General features: G+C 43.9%; 1 protein-coding gene across 1 annotated transcript; it reads right to left on the bottom strand.

Moving 5' to 3' along the window:
• Window positions 1-5,418: 5,418 nt before the first annotated feature.
• Window positions 5,419-14,215, bottom strand: ZKSCAN4 (zinc finger with KRAB and SCAN domains 4). Its single transcript, XM_047796845.1, has 5 exons — window positions 13,487-14,215; window positions 11,768-11,915; window positions 9,677-9,759; window positions 8,004-8,127; window positions 5,419-6,774 (listed from the first exon to the last, which is right to left on the bottom strand). The coding sequence occupies exons 1-5, from the start codon at window positions 13,907-13,909 to the stop codon at window positions 5,912-5,914; spliced, it is 1,641 nt and encodes a 546-aa protein (XP_047652801.1). The 5' UTR covers window positions 13,910-14,215; the 3' UTR covers window positions 5,419-5,911.
• Between the last annotated feature and the right edge of the window lie 4,497 nt (window positions 14,216-18,712).

Raw genomic sequence — 18,712 nt, 5'->3', positions numbered from 1 at the left:
AATGTGAATAGAGACTACTGTCATTTTGATTCTCTGTAGTTAAGTTGAGCTGCTCAATTGACTTGGAAAGTGACAAGTTAAGTCTGAACTTAGGAGTGGTGTGTTGTTTTTGTTTGTTTTGTTTTTCTTTTTTTGGCTGCCCCTGGCATATGGAGTTCCTGGGCCAGGGACCAGATCCAAGCCACAGTTGTGACCTATGTAGCTGTGGCAATGCCGGATAACCCACATTGCCTGGCTGGGGATCGAACCTGCATTCTGGTGCTGCAGAGACGCAGCCTATCCTATTGCACCACAGCAGGAACTCCAGGAATGTTATCTTTTAAGGAGTATCTTGCTGGTGCCAGGAGAATGTTGCTTTTCAGAGTTGAGCAGATATTTCTGCTGATGCGGAGATTTGGTTGCTTAATGCAGGTACACAATATACAGTAGGGAGGAGAGAGGATGCCAAAGGGCAGAGAAAGTTTTTTATGTTTAAGTTTTTCTTGTCTTGCCATAAAATATGAATTTTATTTGACAAATAATACAAAAGAACAAATTGGATCAATTTCCAGATAAATGACCATTATCTCCTAAGTCTCAGCCCCACACTAGCCCTTCTATACCCCATGCTGTAATGAATCTGGAAGGCCACAAATTCCACTTCCCAGTTTCTCAATGCTGATGTGCAGAATTGGTGGGAGAGCAGAGGGAAGCAAATGGTTGAAAGCTGTTTGTTTTTTCTTTTGTCTTTTTAGGGCTGCACCTGCAGCATATGGAGGTTCCCAGGCTAGGGGTCTAATCGGAGCTGTGGTAGAAATGCACCTGACTAGTATCCATAAGGATGTGGGTTTGATTCCAGGCCTGGGAACTTCCACATGCTGTGAGGGCAGCTGAAAAAATAAAATAAAAAAAATTTCACTCATAAGACCTGCCATCAGCTTTTTTTTTTTTTTTTTTGCTTTTTAGGGCTGCACCCATGGTATATGGAAGTTCTCAGGCCACAGGTCGAATCAGAGCTACGGCTACCGGCCTAAACCACAGCCACAGCAACACCAGATCCAAGCTGTGTCTGTGACCTACACCACAGCTCACGGCAAGGCTGGACCCTTAACCCACTGAGCAAGGCCAGGGATCGAACCTGCAACCTCATGGTTCCTAGTTGGATTTGTTTCTGCTGCGCCATGAAGGGAACTCCAGTTTAAAGTTTTAATGCTTTAATTAATACCTGAAACTATAGTTATTTTCTGACAGCTTGGAAATTACGCAATGTGTTATCTGTTTAAGAATTCACTCAGGGAAGCCAGATTAAGTTGCTTACCTGGGATGCTTTGCTGTATGCTCTACTAGCTAGATAAATGCTATGGAAAGAAAAACTCACTCAACTAAGTTTAAGTTAAAACTCACTTAACTTTTATAGGGAGTTCCCTAGTGGTCTAGTGGTTTAGGACTTAACAGAGTCACTGCTGTGGCTCGGGTTACTGCTGTGGCACAAGTTTGATCCCTGGCCTAGGAACTTTCCCTGGCTTGGGAACTTTTGCATGCCATGGGCATGGCAAAAAAAAAAAAAAAAAAAATTACTCAGACAAAAGGAATAATCACATGGTTTATTACTTTTATACAAATAATTTACATTAGGATTGTTCAGATTTTTTTCACCTAGGCCCTCAAAAATCTTGAAATAGCTTAGAAATTGGAATAAAAACAGGAATATGTAAGTTCCCAGGCCAGGGATGGAACCCGTGCCTCAGGAGCGACTGGCGCCAGCACGGAGACAATGCCAGATCCTTAACCAGTGTGCCACAGCCGGAACTCCCAGGAACCCTTGCTTTGTTCAAATTCCAAGGTCTTAGATTGATGTGGTAAATATAAAGGAATTGCTAATGCCATAAATGAAATGAGAAATGTGGGTAGATGCAGAAATAAAAGGATATTTCTACAATAAAAATGGTATGCTAACAAAAAAGTTCACAGGAAAGTAATTATCCTCAAGTATTTCTATAGTAGCAACTCCATTTGAAACACACAAAATAGGAGAGCTGACTGAAAAAAGTTTCCTTGTTTGAATCCGTCTAACCCAATTTTAGCTATCATGAGGAAAAACAAACAAAAAATAGACTAAAAAGATAGAGAAAGGTAGATAAGTTTACTGAATGGTTACCGTTCTCATGAGGAATAATTGAGATGGAACCAAACAGATAATTTTTGTTCATCATTACAAGATCATCACTGAGGTACACTTGCATCGGGACACTATTTTAAGATTGTTTTTACTATTAAACAATTGTCATCCCAGTATGCAGAGGTTTTGGCTAACTAAGTGCTTAATCTCCATTTCTCTCTCAATATTAAGCATTTTCATTTTATCCAGCACCTCTTATTTGTATAAGCAGATCCTCACAACCCTGAGGAAAGTTGGCATTCCTACTATTTTTCCCCCCACTAAAGAAGAAGGCAGAGAAAGAGAATCTTTTCCAAAATTAAGAACACATCTAGGAGGGCTGTTCATGAAAAGCTCTTTTCATTTTAACTATTTATTCTACCTAAGTAGAAAAAATATGCTATAACTAGTTACTTATTCATGAAAAAGAAGGCAAAAGAAAATGAAGGATTTCAGCATTGCTTCAGTTGGAAAAAATAGAGTGGCTAATTGACACTAAAATTCCTAAAAACAGTATTTAAAAGCATGAAAGGAGGCATTTTATTCTACTTTATATACTGCCAATATCTTAACTAAGCAACTTATTTTACTGGATCTAACTTTGCCTGAAAATAATTTTTTGACCATCTTAAAAAAATAGGCTAGAGTTAAACCTATTTTATAGGAGTTCCCATTGTGGCACAGTGGAAATGAATCCAACTAGGAACCAACCGAGGTTGTGGTTTGATCCCTGGCCTTGCTTGGTGGGTTAAGGATCTGGCATTGCTGTGAGCCATGGTGTAGGCTGCAGATGCAGCTCCGATCTGGCATTGCTGTGGCTCTGGTGTAGGCCGGTGGCTACAGCTCCAATTAGACCCCTAGTCTGGGAACCTTTATATGTCGCGAGAGCGGCCCTCAAAAAGACAAAAAAACAAAACAAAACAAAACAAAAACTATTTTATAATTTACTTACTTTATAACTACTATTTTATACTTAACACACCTATGTTATACACAAAAATAGGGTGTCTAAAAGCCTGTCAGCAAAGTAATTTTTTAATCTGAAATCATACAGTATTGCCAGATAGTTCCCTAAGTAACATTCTCATCATAAAATGTCAGTGGATCCTGTTGTCACTGAATCCAATTTCAACCCCTTTGCTGTGTCACTGAAGGCCCTACGATGTACCTACCTCTTCAAACTTGCCTTATTTACTGAATTTGAGAAACTCTTTTAGTCTTTTCAGCTAATATGTTACCCTATCCATGTAATAATAACAGCACACAGCCAGAAGTAACCTTTAAACTTCCACAGCATTCAGCTCACTCACCACTCACAAGTCATTTATCATGGCACTGCCTTATTTTTATGTGCAAGTCTTATCAATGTTACCATACTGAAAGCCTAAGCCCCAGTATGTATGCATGTGTGTGTGTGTGCTTCATTCTTTTCACTGTCAGGCATAGTAGGCACTCACAAGTATTTTTCTACCATATTTCCCTCTTCTAGATTTCTTTTTTTTCTTTTTTGGCCACACCTACAGCATGTGGAAGTTCCTGGAGCAGGGATAGACCCACGCCACAGCAGCAAATAGAGCCACAGCAGTGACAACTCCAGATCCTTATCCCACTGAGCCACCAGGGAACTCCTCTTCTAGATTTCTTAGCGAAGACTTTTAGGTTTGGAAGGCACAGAAAGAGTGAGAAGAGGCACAAAGATCCTTTGTTAATTTCAAAAAGTTACACTTACCGAGTTAAGTATATAATGCTTTCTGGTTTGTAAAAGGCTTTCACACATATCTCTTCACATGATAAAAGACACAAATACCAAATAAAAATGAACAGTGTTGGAGTTCCTGTCATGGCAAAGTGGTTAACAAATCCGACTAGGAACCGTGAGGTTGCGGGTTCGATCCCTGGCCTCGCTCAGTGGGTTAAGGATCTGGCGTTGCTGTGAGCTGTGGTGTGGGTCGAAGACAGGGCTCGGAACCTGCGTTGCTGTGGCCCTGGTGTAGGCCAGCGGCTACAGCTCAAATTAGATCCCTGGTCTGGGAACCTCCATATGCCACAGGAGCAGCCCTAGAAAAGGCAAAAAGACAAAAAAAAAAAAAAAGAACAGTGTTAAGATCATGGCTATCAGGAAATATTTAGGAAAAATAAAGATAAGGAGAGGAAAGGAGATGGCTAGCTCTGGAGGTAATAAAAATATGGTTACTTTAAAAGGCTTGACAAGACTAAGTGAAGAAAAGCTAAAGTTTGAACTTAGATTGCAATGAGGGGATAGTCAAGGTGATGAAAGACCATAGGGAAGTGATAAAGAGAGAGCCCTACAGTTTGCAAAGCCCCTAGTCACCTGGGGTACTTCAGAGCAGTAATCCAGAGAGGGTACTTGAGAACGGAAGAGATGATATGCTGGTGACTGAAAAAAACAGAGTCCAGGATTTCATGAGAAACAATCCATTCTTGGCACAGCCTGGTAAAGCTGGGAGCTGGAGCAAGGCATTCAGAAGTTAGCAGTCTTTGAGGAAATTAGCAGAAGGTGATCTGGGTGAAAATAGGAGAATCATGAAATTCTTATTGAGAGTCTTGATCTCACATGTTGATACTTTGGTTGTTGTGGAATCAGTTTGGTCAGATACCCAGGATTCCCAATGTGTTTCTGAAAAGATGTATTTCCTCCTACTGTCCATACTTAGTATGGCTGCCTTTGATTCAACCACAGGGCAGTTTTGAAAACATGAATGATACTTGTTATAAATATTGGGTGTGAATCATCTGACCTGGAGGAAGTTTAAGCTTAAGCTGGCATAAGCCTTGATGCACAGTTGGCCCTAGGTCGAGTGGGAGGGATATGGACGGTGTCTGGGCACTTGGTTAGGCCCAAGATAACCAAAAGGTGAGAAACAAGCTGTTGAGTATCACAGGATGTATGTCCAGATTCATAATCCTTTTGATCTGGCTCGATAAACTGATTTTTACTTACCTGAGTGTGAAAGGTTTCCCCCTAAGGAGTAGTAAAATTAATGTGAATTAATATAATTAACATAGACAACAGAATGGAGTTGTATGGAAGGAGCAATCTCGCCGTGTCTTAATGATAAAGAATCTGTTTAAGGCATTCTTACTATTACTATTATGCTCGTGAAGAAATATGGAATCCTCACTCCAACTCTGATAATCTTCTGTACTTGACAAAAACTATACAAGATTAACCCAGAATCTAGAACCTCAGAGAACTGGACAAACACCAATAGCCTTGGAAAGTCCTCAGCAAACTAGACAACATTAGATTCTCAGAGCTATTAAGGTCGTCTCACTGGTATGTTTAATCAATGTTGATAGCACCTATATGCAAGGCACAATGAGGGGTATAAGACATCATCGATCCAACCAAGTGGTGAGGGGTTCATAAGAGGCAAAATGAACAGTCAGAGCAGCAGCCCCCCAAATCAGAGCCGTTCACCCAGGAGATGTCATAACGCACTGACCCAGTATGATTAATTAGCCAGTCTAAAAGCCTGTTTAAGTCCAAAAGGGGAGAACCATTTCAGGTCCTACCTCTTCCGGACCAACTCTCCTGTTGCTTCCTATCAAACAAGGGTTTGTTTGTTTTTTAATCACCTTCTAGGACGCAGAAGAGAATTCATTTCAACCCGACTCTGTATGTTCCAACAAAGAGCTGCTGACGTATGGTGGTAAATAAAGCCTAGCCCACAGTGTTGTAATCAGCAAGGGCTCCAGGGTGGCTTCAGTTCAATGAAGAATGAGCACCAACTCTGGCACGTAAGACACGGGTCATGGTGATAGGATTTTTTTCCCAACGTGGCTTCTCTGATGCTGAACAAGATATGAAGGTCGGGTGAAACCTTTTCCACATGCATCACACGGATAGGGTTTCTCACCAGTGTGGATTTTCTGGTGTTCAATAAGGCTTCTATTCCTAGTGAAGCTTCTCTCACACGCATTACATTTAAAAGACACGGGAGCCTCGACATTTTGCCACTGGTGCTCCATCCTATCCCGACTCTCCCAGGTCTCGCCACGGTCAGGATTCTGAACGTGTTTATTGCCGTGGATCCTCTGATGTCTCAGGAGATGTGAATTCCGCCTAAAGGCTTTGCCACACATGTTGCACTGGTACGGCTTCTCCCCGGTGTGGATTTTGTGATGTTCGAGGAGGCTGCAACTCTGGCTAAAGGTTTTCCCACAGTCATCGCACTCGTAGGGCTTCTCCCCAGTGTGAGTTCTCTGGTGTTTGATGAGGTTTGAACTGTGACTGAAGACCTTGCCGCACTCTTCACACTCATATGGCTTCTCACCAGTGTGGACTCTCTGATGAATGACGAGGGCAGAGCTCCCGATGAAGGTCTTGCCGCAGTCCTCACACTCATAGGGTTTCTCCCCGGTGTGGATTCGCCTGTGCTTAGTCAGGCCTGAGCTCTGAGCAAAGCTCTTTCCACATTCATGACAATAGTGCCGCCTCGTCCCTGTGGCACCTTTCTGCTTTCTTTGTAACCTGCCCTCCTGTTCACCAGCTTCTGCACACACGGGAATCTGGCCAATGGCTTCACCCAGGTGGCATGGTACCTGCCCAGGCTCCTGTTCTGGAGGTTCCTCCTCTGGAGGCAGGTCCCTGAGCTTAGTCTGTATTTCACCACCTGAAACAACAAATGGCCAGCAACTGTCAATCAGGCCTGGCCACAGAGGAAAGCTTTGTGATAGGCCCAGGGAGGAAAGAATTATAGAGGTCTATATATGCTGAGGATGAGGACTTAGGTACTGGAATAAAGGGGGAGCACAAGGGTGTTGGGGAGGGGGCAGGCCTGAATGAGAATGGGGCCCCTGGAAGAAGGGTCCAAACTGTAAATGAAGGGATTGGAGGGAAGGTGGTGGGGATACAGGTAGGGGCTCTACGTTCTAAGAAAGGAGGGTCTTATGCTTAGGATTAGTTAGTAAAGGGCAGAGCAGAAGGTGACAGTAAGCATGGCAAGTGAAAGGACTTGTAAAATGTTCTTTGAGAAACAGGGAAAGTGGGGAGTCAGAATGCACTGACCAGTGAAAGCTGCCATCATCTCTGGCTGTGCCCAGGCAGTGGCAGGATTGGCTAAATCAAAGTGGCATAAATGTTGGGCGATCTGAGCTGGAGCCCCCACTGTGCTACCAATGAGCTATGTGAACTCAGATGCGTCAGGCAATCTTGTGCACCTCTGCACCATCTCACTAAGGCCAGGCTCTGCCATCAATCCCTAGGTGACATCTAGATCTCACACTCTACAGTCCCATGGCCCATTTCCCGGAGAGACCCAGCTCTCCTCCTCTGTCAGGGTTGGCAACAGGAAGGGAGGGAAAGAAAGCAACATTAACTGAGCATCTACTATGTACTAAGGGCTATACCTACCTCATTCCACTTAAACTGACCAGTACACTGGCAGGACAGATAAAAAAGTAAGGCTCGGAGTTTCCGTCGTGGCTCAGTGGTTAACGAACCTGACAAGGAACCATGAGGTTGAGAGTTCGATCCCTGATCTTGCTCAGTGGGTTAAGGATCCGGCGCTGCCGTGAGCTGTAGTGTAGGTTGCAGACATGGCTTGGATCCCATGTTGCTGTGGCTCTGGTGTAGGCTGGTGGCTACAGCTCCGATTAGACCCCTAGCCTGGGAACCTCCATATGCCGCGGGTGCGGCCCTAGAAAAGGCAAAAAGACAAAAAAAAAAAAAAGCAAGGCTCAGAAGGGTTAATACACTAGTCATATAGGTGGTTAGTAGCTGGGATTCCGAAACAATGGTTCTAAACCCAAACATAGTTCAAACAGTTTCTAACAGCCTTAAAGGTTCTAACACAAAGAAAGCCAAGAAACTTTATGAGAAATCAGTGCCCATCCATCTTACCCAGGGCCATTAGGCTGCCACAGTTCTCCTGCCTTTCATCTCTGTACGAATTCACCTGAGATGAATCCAGCTGTGTCCACCCAGGACTGAGGGTCAGGGCCACATCTTCCATTTTCAGCGGCCTCTGAAACAATAAGTAATCCCACATAATTCCTCTTGCCCCAAATCACTTCCAGAGCTGGGTACACGTAAGGAAGGAACATCCCCTTTACAGGAGTTCTTTAGTTAATTAATTAATTTATTTATTTTAAGGTGCAGCATATGGAAGTTCCCAGGTTAGGTGTCAAATCACAGCTGCAGCTGTGGGATCCAAGCAGCGTCTGTGACACCACAGCTCACGGCAATGTGGGATCCTTAACCCACTGAGTGAGGCCAGGGATCGAACCCACGTCCTCAGGGATACTAGTCGGGTTTGTTAGCACTGAGCCACGACAGGAACTCCCACAGGACTCTTTAAAAAAGAGCAAGTATGGCACATGGCACACTTATGCCTACCTAACCCAGTCTCTAATAACATCTTTGTCAAAAAAAAAATTAATGGAAAGAAGTATTATACACATTATGGTAAGTACTTTCGTATAAATATCTAAACAGTCTAAAAGGAAAAGGTTTGAAAACAAGGGCCAAAGCAGTGGAAAGAATGGAACCATATCCAAACTTTTCAAAATATTTTTTGTTTGCTTTGGCGAAGTGGAGATGGGGGCTTATTTATTATTTATTTATTTATTTATTTATTTTGGGGGTATTTATATTAACGATTTTACAAAACAATGAAATCTAGGTCTGAAGTGGGGGAAAACCAGGGAAAATAGATTCTATAGAGCCTCAAATACAGAAGCCTGAGATCTTCAAGCAGAACATGAAAGAAAGACTGGGTAAGAAATTAAAATCTAAGTTAAGAAAAGGAAAAGGTTGTTCAAAATGTAATATTAAACCTTAGGCTAAGGAGTTCCCGTCGTGGCTCAGTGGTTAACGAACCTGACTAGGAACCATGAGGTTGCAGGTTCGATCCCTGGCCTTGCTCAGTGGGTTAAGGATCGGCATTGCCGTGAGCTGTGGTGTAGGTTGCAGACGCGGCTTGGATCTGGCGTTGCTGTGGCTCTGGCGTAGGCTGGCGGCTACAGCTCCGATTCGACCCCTAGCCTGGGAACCTCCATATGCCATGGGAGCAGCCCTAGAAATGGCAAAAAGACAAATAAATAAATAAATAAATAAATAAACCTTAGACTAAAAGGACATGCCTTATCCGTTCCTTCATGTTTTAAGTTCCTGGAGGGCAGAGGGCATGACTTTATATTCCACACTTAACAGCAATTGTTTATGACAATTTAAAAAACAAAACTAAATCACCATCACAACAAAATCTTCAGTGTGTATCTGCTAAATTTCCCTTGCTGAAGAAGAAAATCTCATTGATGAAGGAGGTGACCAAACAGATGGGAGAAGAAGAGCAGGGAAGCACAGACAGCCTCCAAGCTAGTAATGAAATAGGAAAATCCTCTTAAGTAGACACTAATATAGATTACAAGCAACCTTGAGATAGCTGAGAAGTCAAACTCCCTATGGCTCTAGGACGAGGGTGGAGGAGGAATAGGGAGAAAGGGAAGCACCCAGCACTCTTCATCAGAAGTGAAGAGTGCTGGGTGCTGGGGGAAAGAAGGGCTCCAGCTCACCTGGGACTCCTGGGTGAGCTTGGCAGCTACCACTGCATCTTCTCTGCAGCACCCTCCCAGGGCAAGCCTAGGAACCTGGAGAGCTAAGAAGGAAAGTTTTGGATGAGATCTACCCTGGCATTCAGCCTCCCTGCCCCCTGGAGTCCAAGTTCAAAAACTGCATTAGGAATTCCCTTGTAGTGCAGGGAGTTAAGGATCCAGCATTACCAGGGCAGAGGCTCGGGTGGCTGCTGTGTCGTGGGTTTGATTCCTAGCCCGGGAACTCCCACATGCCACCGTGCCACCAAATCAAAAAACAAACAAAAAGCCCCTGAATAAATAAATTCCCACAAAGGGAGTTTCCACTGTGGCACAGCTGGTTAAGAATCCAACTGTAAGGGCTTGGGTTGATGCAGAGGTTCGGGTTTGATTCCTGGCCCGGGAACATCCGTATGTTGTGGGTGTGGTCATTAAAAAAAAAAAAAAAAATTCGGAGTTCCCGTCGTGGAGCAGTGGTTAACGAATCTGACTAGGAACCATGAGGTTGTGGGTTCGGTCCCTGCCCTTGCTCAGTGGGTTAACGATCCGGTGTTGCCGCGAGCTGTGGTGTAGGTTGCAGACACGGCTCGGATCCCGCATTGCTGTGGCTCTGGTGTAGGCTGGTGGCTACGGCTCTGATTAGACCCCTAGCCTGGGAATCTCCATATGCCTCGGGAGCGGCCCAAGAAATAGCAAAAAGACAAAAAAAAAAAAAATTCCCATGAAGAAGTTTATTGAGAGTACTTTCCAAAATTCCCGATCCGTGCCAGCTCAAATCTAGAGCCTAAAGAGATGTGGTGTGCTCTACAGACACACAGAAGCAATGGGCAGGATCCTTCCTAGGAAATGGAAGTAACATAAAAACAAAGCAAAGCATTCCATTTGAAGTCTTTAATCCTGAATTTTGCTAAGAGGGGATAAGAGAATTTTTACTGTTGTTAAAATTTTTTAGTAGCTCTTCGGGTGCTTTCTACTTTAGCTCAAAAAGACTAGGAAAAGTCAGATAAGCCTGGGCCGGGAAAGGAAGAAATAGGAGTCTGCTTACATAGGACTTGCTGAAATTCAGAGAAGTAAAGGGAACTCCAAGTTTTCCTAAAAAAGGTAAACTTTGCAGGGGGCAGAAAACAAGTTAGGTCAGGCTAGGACCTCTGTTGAGAAATAAAGATTTCATGTTGGCTGGTGTGTCCCAGTGTTTATTGCCTTGGAAATCTGCCCACCACATGGGGGACACTCGGGATCATAGAATAGTTTCCTACTGAGTGATTGTCATCCTATTCCAGTTACAGACCACCCAGTTTAGAAGATTTATACCCTTTGATTTGCAGAAGTCCTACAATTTCTGGAATATTCTGACTGGCTTTATACATTCTGCCTTAAATTCTTCACAGCGCTTACCAATATCTGAAGTTATATTATTAACTTATTTGTTATCATCCTGACTAGAATGTAAGCTCCGCTGGAGGAAGAAATTTGTCCTACTGACAAAGCTACCACTGGTACCTACAACACTAGCTATCGCATAGGGAGCCTCCAAAAACATGTTAAATGAATGGAGATCACTGTGTTGCTAAAAAAAAAAATATCAATTCTTCCCAAACATCAATTTTAACAGTCTTATTTACTATGTCCAGGTTTGGTTAGGAATGGAAATCTTGCCATTATTGTTTGAAATTTCCCTGTTAGTGTCAGCCTCAAAGTAAAGTAGATTGGTGATGGGCATATAAACTCACTTTTCAAGATTTGTCTTTTAGGGAGTTCCCGTCGTGGCTCAGTAGTTAACGAACCCGACTGGGAACCATGAGGTTGTGGGTTCGATCCCTGACCTTGCTCAGGGGGTTAACGATCCAGTGTTGCCGTGAGCTGGGGTGTAGGTTGCAGACACGGCTCGGATCCTGCATTGCTGTGGCTCTGGCGTAGGCTGGCGTCTATGGCTCTGATTCGACCCCTTGCCTGGGAACCTCCATATGCCGTGGGAGCGGCCCAAGAAATGGCAAAAAGACAAAAAAAAAAAAAAAGATTTGTCTTTTAGGTAATCCTTAAAAGAATTTATACTGCCCATAAGATAACACTTACCTCTGTCTGGTGAGGACTGGGGTCCCAAAGATTCATGCTTGAGCAGAGCCTTCATTGGCTGAAACTGGGCATTTCGTGACTTCTGAGCTGGCGTCAATACTGCCATCTTGCAGCTGAGCAGTTCTTGCCCCTGGTCATCACCTGGGACCTAGAAGTCATTCTTATTTATTTATCAGACACTTTTATCACACTCTCTATGTGCTATTTCCCAGCCACTATTTATAAGAGCTTTATGAATATTAACTCACCTAATGCAGATAACAACCTTATGAGCTAATCTTTATTATCTGTATTTCTGTAGAGGGGAAATGAGGCACACTGTTTAAGCAAATTGCTCAGCTGATGAGCAGCAGTGCTAGGATGGGAGCTCAGTAATGCGTAAGCATTACTTAGTGCTTCTTCATTATATACATTTATGCTTCACGAAAAGTCTTTGGGAATTGGTGCTAAGTTCTCAGAGAATACTCATATACTTGAAAAATGAGGATAATAATTTCTAGCTTACAGGGGTTTGGAGACCAGCAAATAAGATCAGTGTGAAGGAGTTCCTACTGTGGCTCAGCAGTAACAACCCAACTAGTATCCATGAAGATTCAATCCCTGGCCTTGCTCAGTGGATTAAGGATCCGGCATTGCTGTGAGCTGTGGTGTAGGTTGCAGATGGGGTTCAGATTTGACATTGCTGTGGCTGTGGTGTAGGCCAGCAGCTGCAGCTCTCATTCAACCCCTAGCCCAGGAACTTTCATATGCTGCAGGTGCGGCCCTAAAAAGAAACAAAAACAAAACAAAACAAAACCAGTCCATGAAACACCTAACGCAGGGGGCCAGGTACATAGTTTGTCCTCATAAATGAAGGTTTCCTTCCAGATATTTGTAATTAGTTGGATTTCAGATCAATTTCATAATCATTAGCTCATGGGCAGCTTAGAATTTCCCATATCTTTTATAAAGAATGAAAAGCCTGAAGCTGAGACTTGAAATAATTCTTCTCTGTTACAGGGCTGAGAGCATTAATGCCAACTCAAGAACCCTGGTCTCCTGGTCACCAGTTAGAAGCTTTTGGTCTGGTTTTGTACCAGTTGAAAGGAACACAGAAGGGCAGATGATAATGCAAAAGGAAACTAGTCTAATACAACATTCAGGAAGATGCAGATAAAAATGAACCCAAGGGTTTCTAACTTGTGGTCCACAGACTCCCTCCCAGGTATTCCACAAATGTGAATAGGAAAAATAACTTTATTTTTACTACCTTCTAAGCAAAACTTAGCATTTCCTACAATTATGAATGGAAGCAGCAAACCAAAATGTTATAAACAGCACACAGGAATCTGTCATCAACTGAAACTGCAGCTGTTTTCAAATCACATTACAACCAGGTTTAAAAGCTGTCAGTCATTCATCACCACCCTGGAATTATACTAGGGTATTAGGCCTGCGGCTAAATCTTTGCTTTTAAAAAGCACATATATAACTGTAGCATACATTTAATGCTTTAACTGTATTTCAATACAATTGTGTTCTTTTTAGTCCTTTATGTATTTGAAAATACCATTACGGGCAGGAGTCCAGGAACTTCACCTTATTCCCAAAGATGTTCAGGTACAGGTACAACAAGAGACTGAGATCTCCCGGATCTTAAAGCAAAGCGCCTCACTCTGCTCTTGAGATTTCAGGAAGAAACAAACCGCAGCTTTCAGACACTAAGCCTGCTCTCTCTACCTGTGGCACTGGCTCATCCAACTGCCTCTCCAAATACTCCAAGAGCACCACCACCTCCTCTCCGCTCTCCGGATGCTGCTCCCGCACCCAGCTCTGCAGGTCCCCTGGCAGGATGGTCAGGAACTGCTCGAGCACCAGCAGCTCCAGGATCTGCTCCTTGCTGTGCATCTCAGGCCGAAGCCACAGCCGGCACAGCTCCCGGAGCCGGCTCAACGCCTCACGGGGTCCCTCAGCCTCCGGGTAGCGGAAGCCTCGGAAGCGCTGGCGCAAGTGCTCGAGGCCGGGAGCGGGGCTGCCAGGGGCGCCCGCCTCTGCAGCCAGGGCGGAAGCTTCCTCTTTCTCCACCTTCACCGTCAGGATCCCGGTCCGGTCCTCTGCAGACGGGGCTTCCAAGGCTGCGCTTTCCTTCGATTCCCTAGCCATCCTGGGCCAGGGCGGTACTTGGGCCTCTCTCTAGTTGGGAGCAGTATTTTTTCGGAAAATTCTTGAAGGATGAGAGGTCTGATAGTGCAGACTGTGAAACTGCAGTGGTCCCCTTCCGCGTGTCCAGGGTCCCAGGACACCCCTGCGGCGCAGCTTGATAGATTGTCGGCTGCAATCCGTGCCTTTGCAGCGCCCTCCTCTGCACCCCACTGCCAAATCCCCAAAAGATGTCTTGGTCAAGAGCGAACACTAGCCTGATGCTGGAGAAAAATTACGGCTGGGGCACAGGAAGGTTCGGTGGGAATCAATGCCGCTTCCTGGGCTCTCTAGGAAGCATCTCTCGGTGGTTGTCCACGAGTTAACCCATTAGCAACCAAGCCCTTACCGCCCCTCAAGGGAAGCAGTTAGGGGGAGGAGAAAGAAAGGATGGGACAGGCTCTGTATCTTAAGCAATGAGACTAAATCTTTCAATCCTGTAAAGGTGCTGTTGAGGCTCCCACCATGCTCTGACGTAAGCTTGACATAAAATTGACACTAAAATTCTGAAGAAAGTAGGGCTTCCTGAGAGCTCCAGGCAGGAGGACATTCCTTTTCTCACAGAGACATGGAAGAGGCTGATCACATCAGCAGGCACTTACTTGGATAGAGTAGTGGCTGCCCTGGTCCTTGCCCCACTCCAGCTGCCACTCTCTTTCCTTCCCGTCAAGGCTAAACTACTTGAAAGAAAGCCCTCCCATCTGACTCCAGTCCTCACCTTCCATTCATCCTTAACACACTGTAGGTAGCAAACGGCCAACAAAGCCATTGAAGTTGCTCCTGCAAAACTAGAGAGTCAGCTCCCTCCTTCCCACACACCAGAGGTAAAGGATTTTCTGTTTCTCATGGCTTCTTCTCAGGCAACCAGGCTTTCCAGGCTTCCCACCTCCAGAAACTCTCTAGTCCTTGGCATTGGAGACCATATTATCTCCTGCTTTCTTTCTTCCAGTTTCTTCCCAGTCCTCATTTATGGTCCAGCATAGTGGTTAGATCCACAGAGTCTCAAACCAAATTACCTGGGTTTGCAATCCTGGCTTTACCACTTACTAGCTGGGTGACCTTGGTAAATTACTTAACCTCTCTGTGCCTGAATTTCCCAATCTATAAATGGGGATAGTAATAGTAGACAGTGATGGCAGAAATTTTCACCTGTTGAGGTCTGGCAAAGTCATTCTCATTTACACGGAGTACATTTGTTTTTACCATTGAAAAGAAAAAGAATGCATTTACCATACTGCTTACAATGTCCACTTTGAAGATGGAGATAAATGCACCCCCCACCCCACCCCAAACCTGGCTTACGAGGACGCTAATACTATTACTCCTTTGAAAATGAGGGCCCCTTCCCAGACACCAAGGTCATGCTGATTTGCTGTGTATTTGCTAATCTGTGTCATCTGAAACCTTGAAGGAAAGCACCCTGTCATGTTTGATGTTCGTTCTTTGTTCTGAGAAGATATGAAGCTGTGGTTCCGGCATCCAAAATGGAACTGGGTGGCCATTATGGATGTGGTTTCAGATACCTTCTTGCATCACCAAGAACTTGAATTTTCTAAATGTATCAAACCCAAGGGCACCACCAGCCGTTCTCAATATGGTATCTGCTGGTAGCTGCCAGCTGCAATCTTATGGTCTCAAAATCTTGCCTTGTAACTGTGGAATCATTTTGGACCCCAATCAACCCCTGCTTAACAAGCATCCTTACTTCTTGCCAGCTCCAGTCCTGATAGACAGTTTGTGTAGCTTTGCAGTTTTTGCCTACATAACCACCACCCACCGTCCCATTTGTAGTCTGGTGGAACACAATTCAAACCTTTCTTGAAACCACATGTTTTAGGTTACAGTCCCCAGTGAAGCTCAAATAAAATTCTCTTCTATTATTATTATAGATTGTTTATTATTCGTGTCAATGATAGGCATGCTGTGAGCATTAGGTGAGTTTCTGTGTAAACTGCTTAGAACAATGCCTGACCTATGATAAATTAGACCTATCCTAAAATGGAAGGAAGCCCTGAGATTCCTTTGAGCCAGAGAGGATTCAATTTTAAGCTAGAAGTAACTACAAAGTTATTTTAGTGGACCAAGATGTCAGTAAGTCCCCTTTCTACCCAATGGAATACAAGTTTGGTAGAAGTTTATTTAGTGAAAAAAATACCATGCTGGAGTTCCCGTCGTGGCGCAGTGGTTAACGAATCCGACTAGGAACCATGAGGTTCCGGGTTCGGTCCCTGCCCTTGCTCAGTGGGTTAACAATCTGGCGTTGCCGTGAGCTGTGGTGTAGGTTGCAGATGCGGCTCGGATCCCACGTTGCTGTGGCTCTGGCTAGGCCGGTGGCTACAGCTCCGATTCGACCCCTAGCCTGGGAACCTCCATATGCCACGGAAGCAGCCCAAAGAAATAGCAAAAAGACAAAACGACAAAAAAAAAAATACCATGCTGAGTTTTTATTCCTTAGTCTCTCTGCAGTTCAAAGGATAACAAAGAAAGTATAAAACTTAAGAAAGTGAGAGATCTCAAGGCTGTTCCAAAGGAAAACTACTAGAAATATACTTTTCTCTTGATGAGCTGCCACAGGAGATACAGGGCACTGCTATGAAATATTGTTGGCAAAATAAGTGAACTTGAATCTAATTAAATTTTTAGATCCTAATATCTGTGTACAGGTAAGATATAGAAACAAGTTAAGCAGTTTTCAAACACTGCAGCACATTAGAATCATTGGGGAGCTTTTAAAACATCCTGGTACTATTTTTTTTTTTTTTTGCCGCTCTCGCGGCATATGGAGGTTCCCAGGCTAGGGGTCAAATCGGAGCCGCAGCCATCGGCCTACGCCAGAGCCACAGCAATGCTGGATCCGAGCCTGCGACCTACACCACAGCTCATGGCAACCCACTGAGCAAGGCCAGGGATCGAACCCACAACCTCATGGTTCTTAGTCAGATTCATTAACCACTGCACCACGACGGGAACTCCCAACATCCTGGTACCTTGGCTGCAACAAAGATCAACTAAATCAGAATGTCAGTGTGTGTGTGTGTGAGAGAGAGAGAGAGAGACAGAGAGAGACAGAGAGAGAGACAGAGAGAGAGACAGAGAGAGAGACAGAATGAAAGCGAGTCAGGGCTCTTTCTGAATAGGCTCCATCATACCTATTTCTTCCTTTCCATTGTGTCATTCTATCACCCCTAGAGCAGTGGGTTTTTGTTTTTGTTTTTTTTACTTTTATTGAAGTATAGTTGATTTTACAATATCGGGTGTTAATTTATGCTGTGTAGCAGTGATTTCATCACGTATATATATTCCTTTTCATATTCTTCTCCAGCATGGTTTATCATAGGATATTGAATATAGTTCCCTGTGCTATATAGTAGGACCTCATTATTTCTTCATTTTATATATAATACTTTGCATCTGCTAACTCTTAACTCCCAATCCATCCCTCCTTCATCCCCTTCACCCTTAGCAAACACAAGTCTGTTCTCTATGTCTAGAGCAGTGGTTATTAACTCCATTTAGTTCTCAGACCCTTTTGAAAATATGATGGACACTATGGGTCTTCAGTGTATTAAAATCAACCACTACCATAGTAATGCCGTTTTGAATCTAAATGTTCTCAATTACTCATAGATCTTAACTGATCCTCCTGGGCAAGAAGTGGGGAGGAAGGACTTGTTAGGTCTCCAAACACATTAGGAATCCTTGAACTATCACCTCTGGTCCCATAAGGCACACCCCTTTTAACAGGCTAGTGAGGAGACCTGCTGTCTCCAGGAGCTCACCTCTTCTAGAAGACCTCAGCTGACTTCAGCTGGAAATGAGCCACTCTGCAAAAGTGAGATAATTTTGGGTAGTCAAATTAATAGATATGAATTTTTATTTTTTAATACAGTTTTTTATGGCTACACATATTTGTTTAAAAATTGATCAAAAGCTGAAATTTGTAATTACTCCTTGGTTGCTAAGGACAGAGACCAGAATCACATAGTAAATAAAAGTATCTCCTTAACTGATTTTCTTTAAACGGTTGTAATTTTTAAAGAATCTTGACTTTTTTTTTTTTGGCCATGCCTGCAGCACATGGAAGTTCCTGTGCCAGGGACTAAACCCATGCCACAGCAGTGACACCACCAGACCCTCAACCTGCTGAGCCACCAGAGAACACCTTGACTCCATTTCTGATGTTTGATCACTGACAGCTTTCAACCTCTATCTTCCGCTTCCCTTCTGCCTCACACTGGGTGAATTTATAAGAAATTCCAGGGCTTCCTCACTTGGCATCTGAAGGAAGATCAAGCTATGAAGCCCTTATCTATCTGTGCATAACTATATCCAGGACCTATCCCCTAACCACTATAGAAAGTGTGACACTGGATACAGGTTGAATATGGAGTTAAAACCCAAGGGTTTAACTAAAAAGACCTGATGTAAGATGATAACATTAGAGGAAGCTGGGTAAAGGGTATGTAGAACGCTCTTTGCAACTTTTTTAGAAGTCTAAAATTATTTCATAATTTAAAGTTTACTAGGAGTTCTCATTGTGGCTCAGCAGGTTAATAACTTGACATAGTCTCCATGAGGATGTGGGCTCGATCCCTGACCTTACTCAGTGGCTTAAGGATCTGGCATTGCTGCAAGCTGTGGTGTAGTTCACAATTGCGTCTTGGATCCAGCATTGCTGTGGCTGTGGTGTAGGCACAGCTGTAGCTCTGATTTGACCCTCTAGCCCAGGAACTGTCCACATGCTGCAGGTGTGGCCAATAAAAAGAA

The sequence above is a fragment of the Phacochoerus africanus genome, chromosome 9, assembly GCF_016906955.1.
Source record: "Phacochoerus africanus isolate WHEZ1 chromosome 9, ROS_Pafr_v1, whole genome shotgun sequence".
In the NCBI taxonomy this organism is placed as follows: Eukaryota; Metazoa; Chordata; class Mammalia; order Artiodactyla; family Suidae; genus Phacochoerus; species Phacochoerus africanus.
The sequence above is the reverse complement of the archived record's forward strand: the minus strand, read 5'-3'. Positions and strand labels throughout refer to the sequence as shown.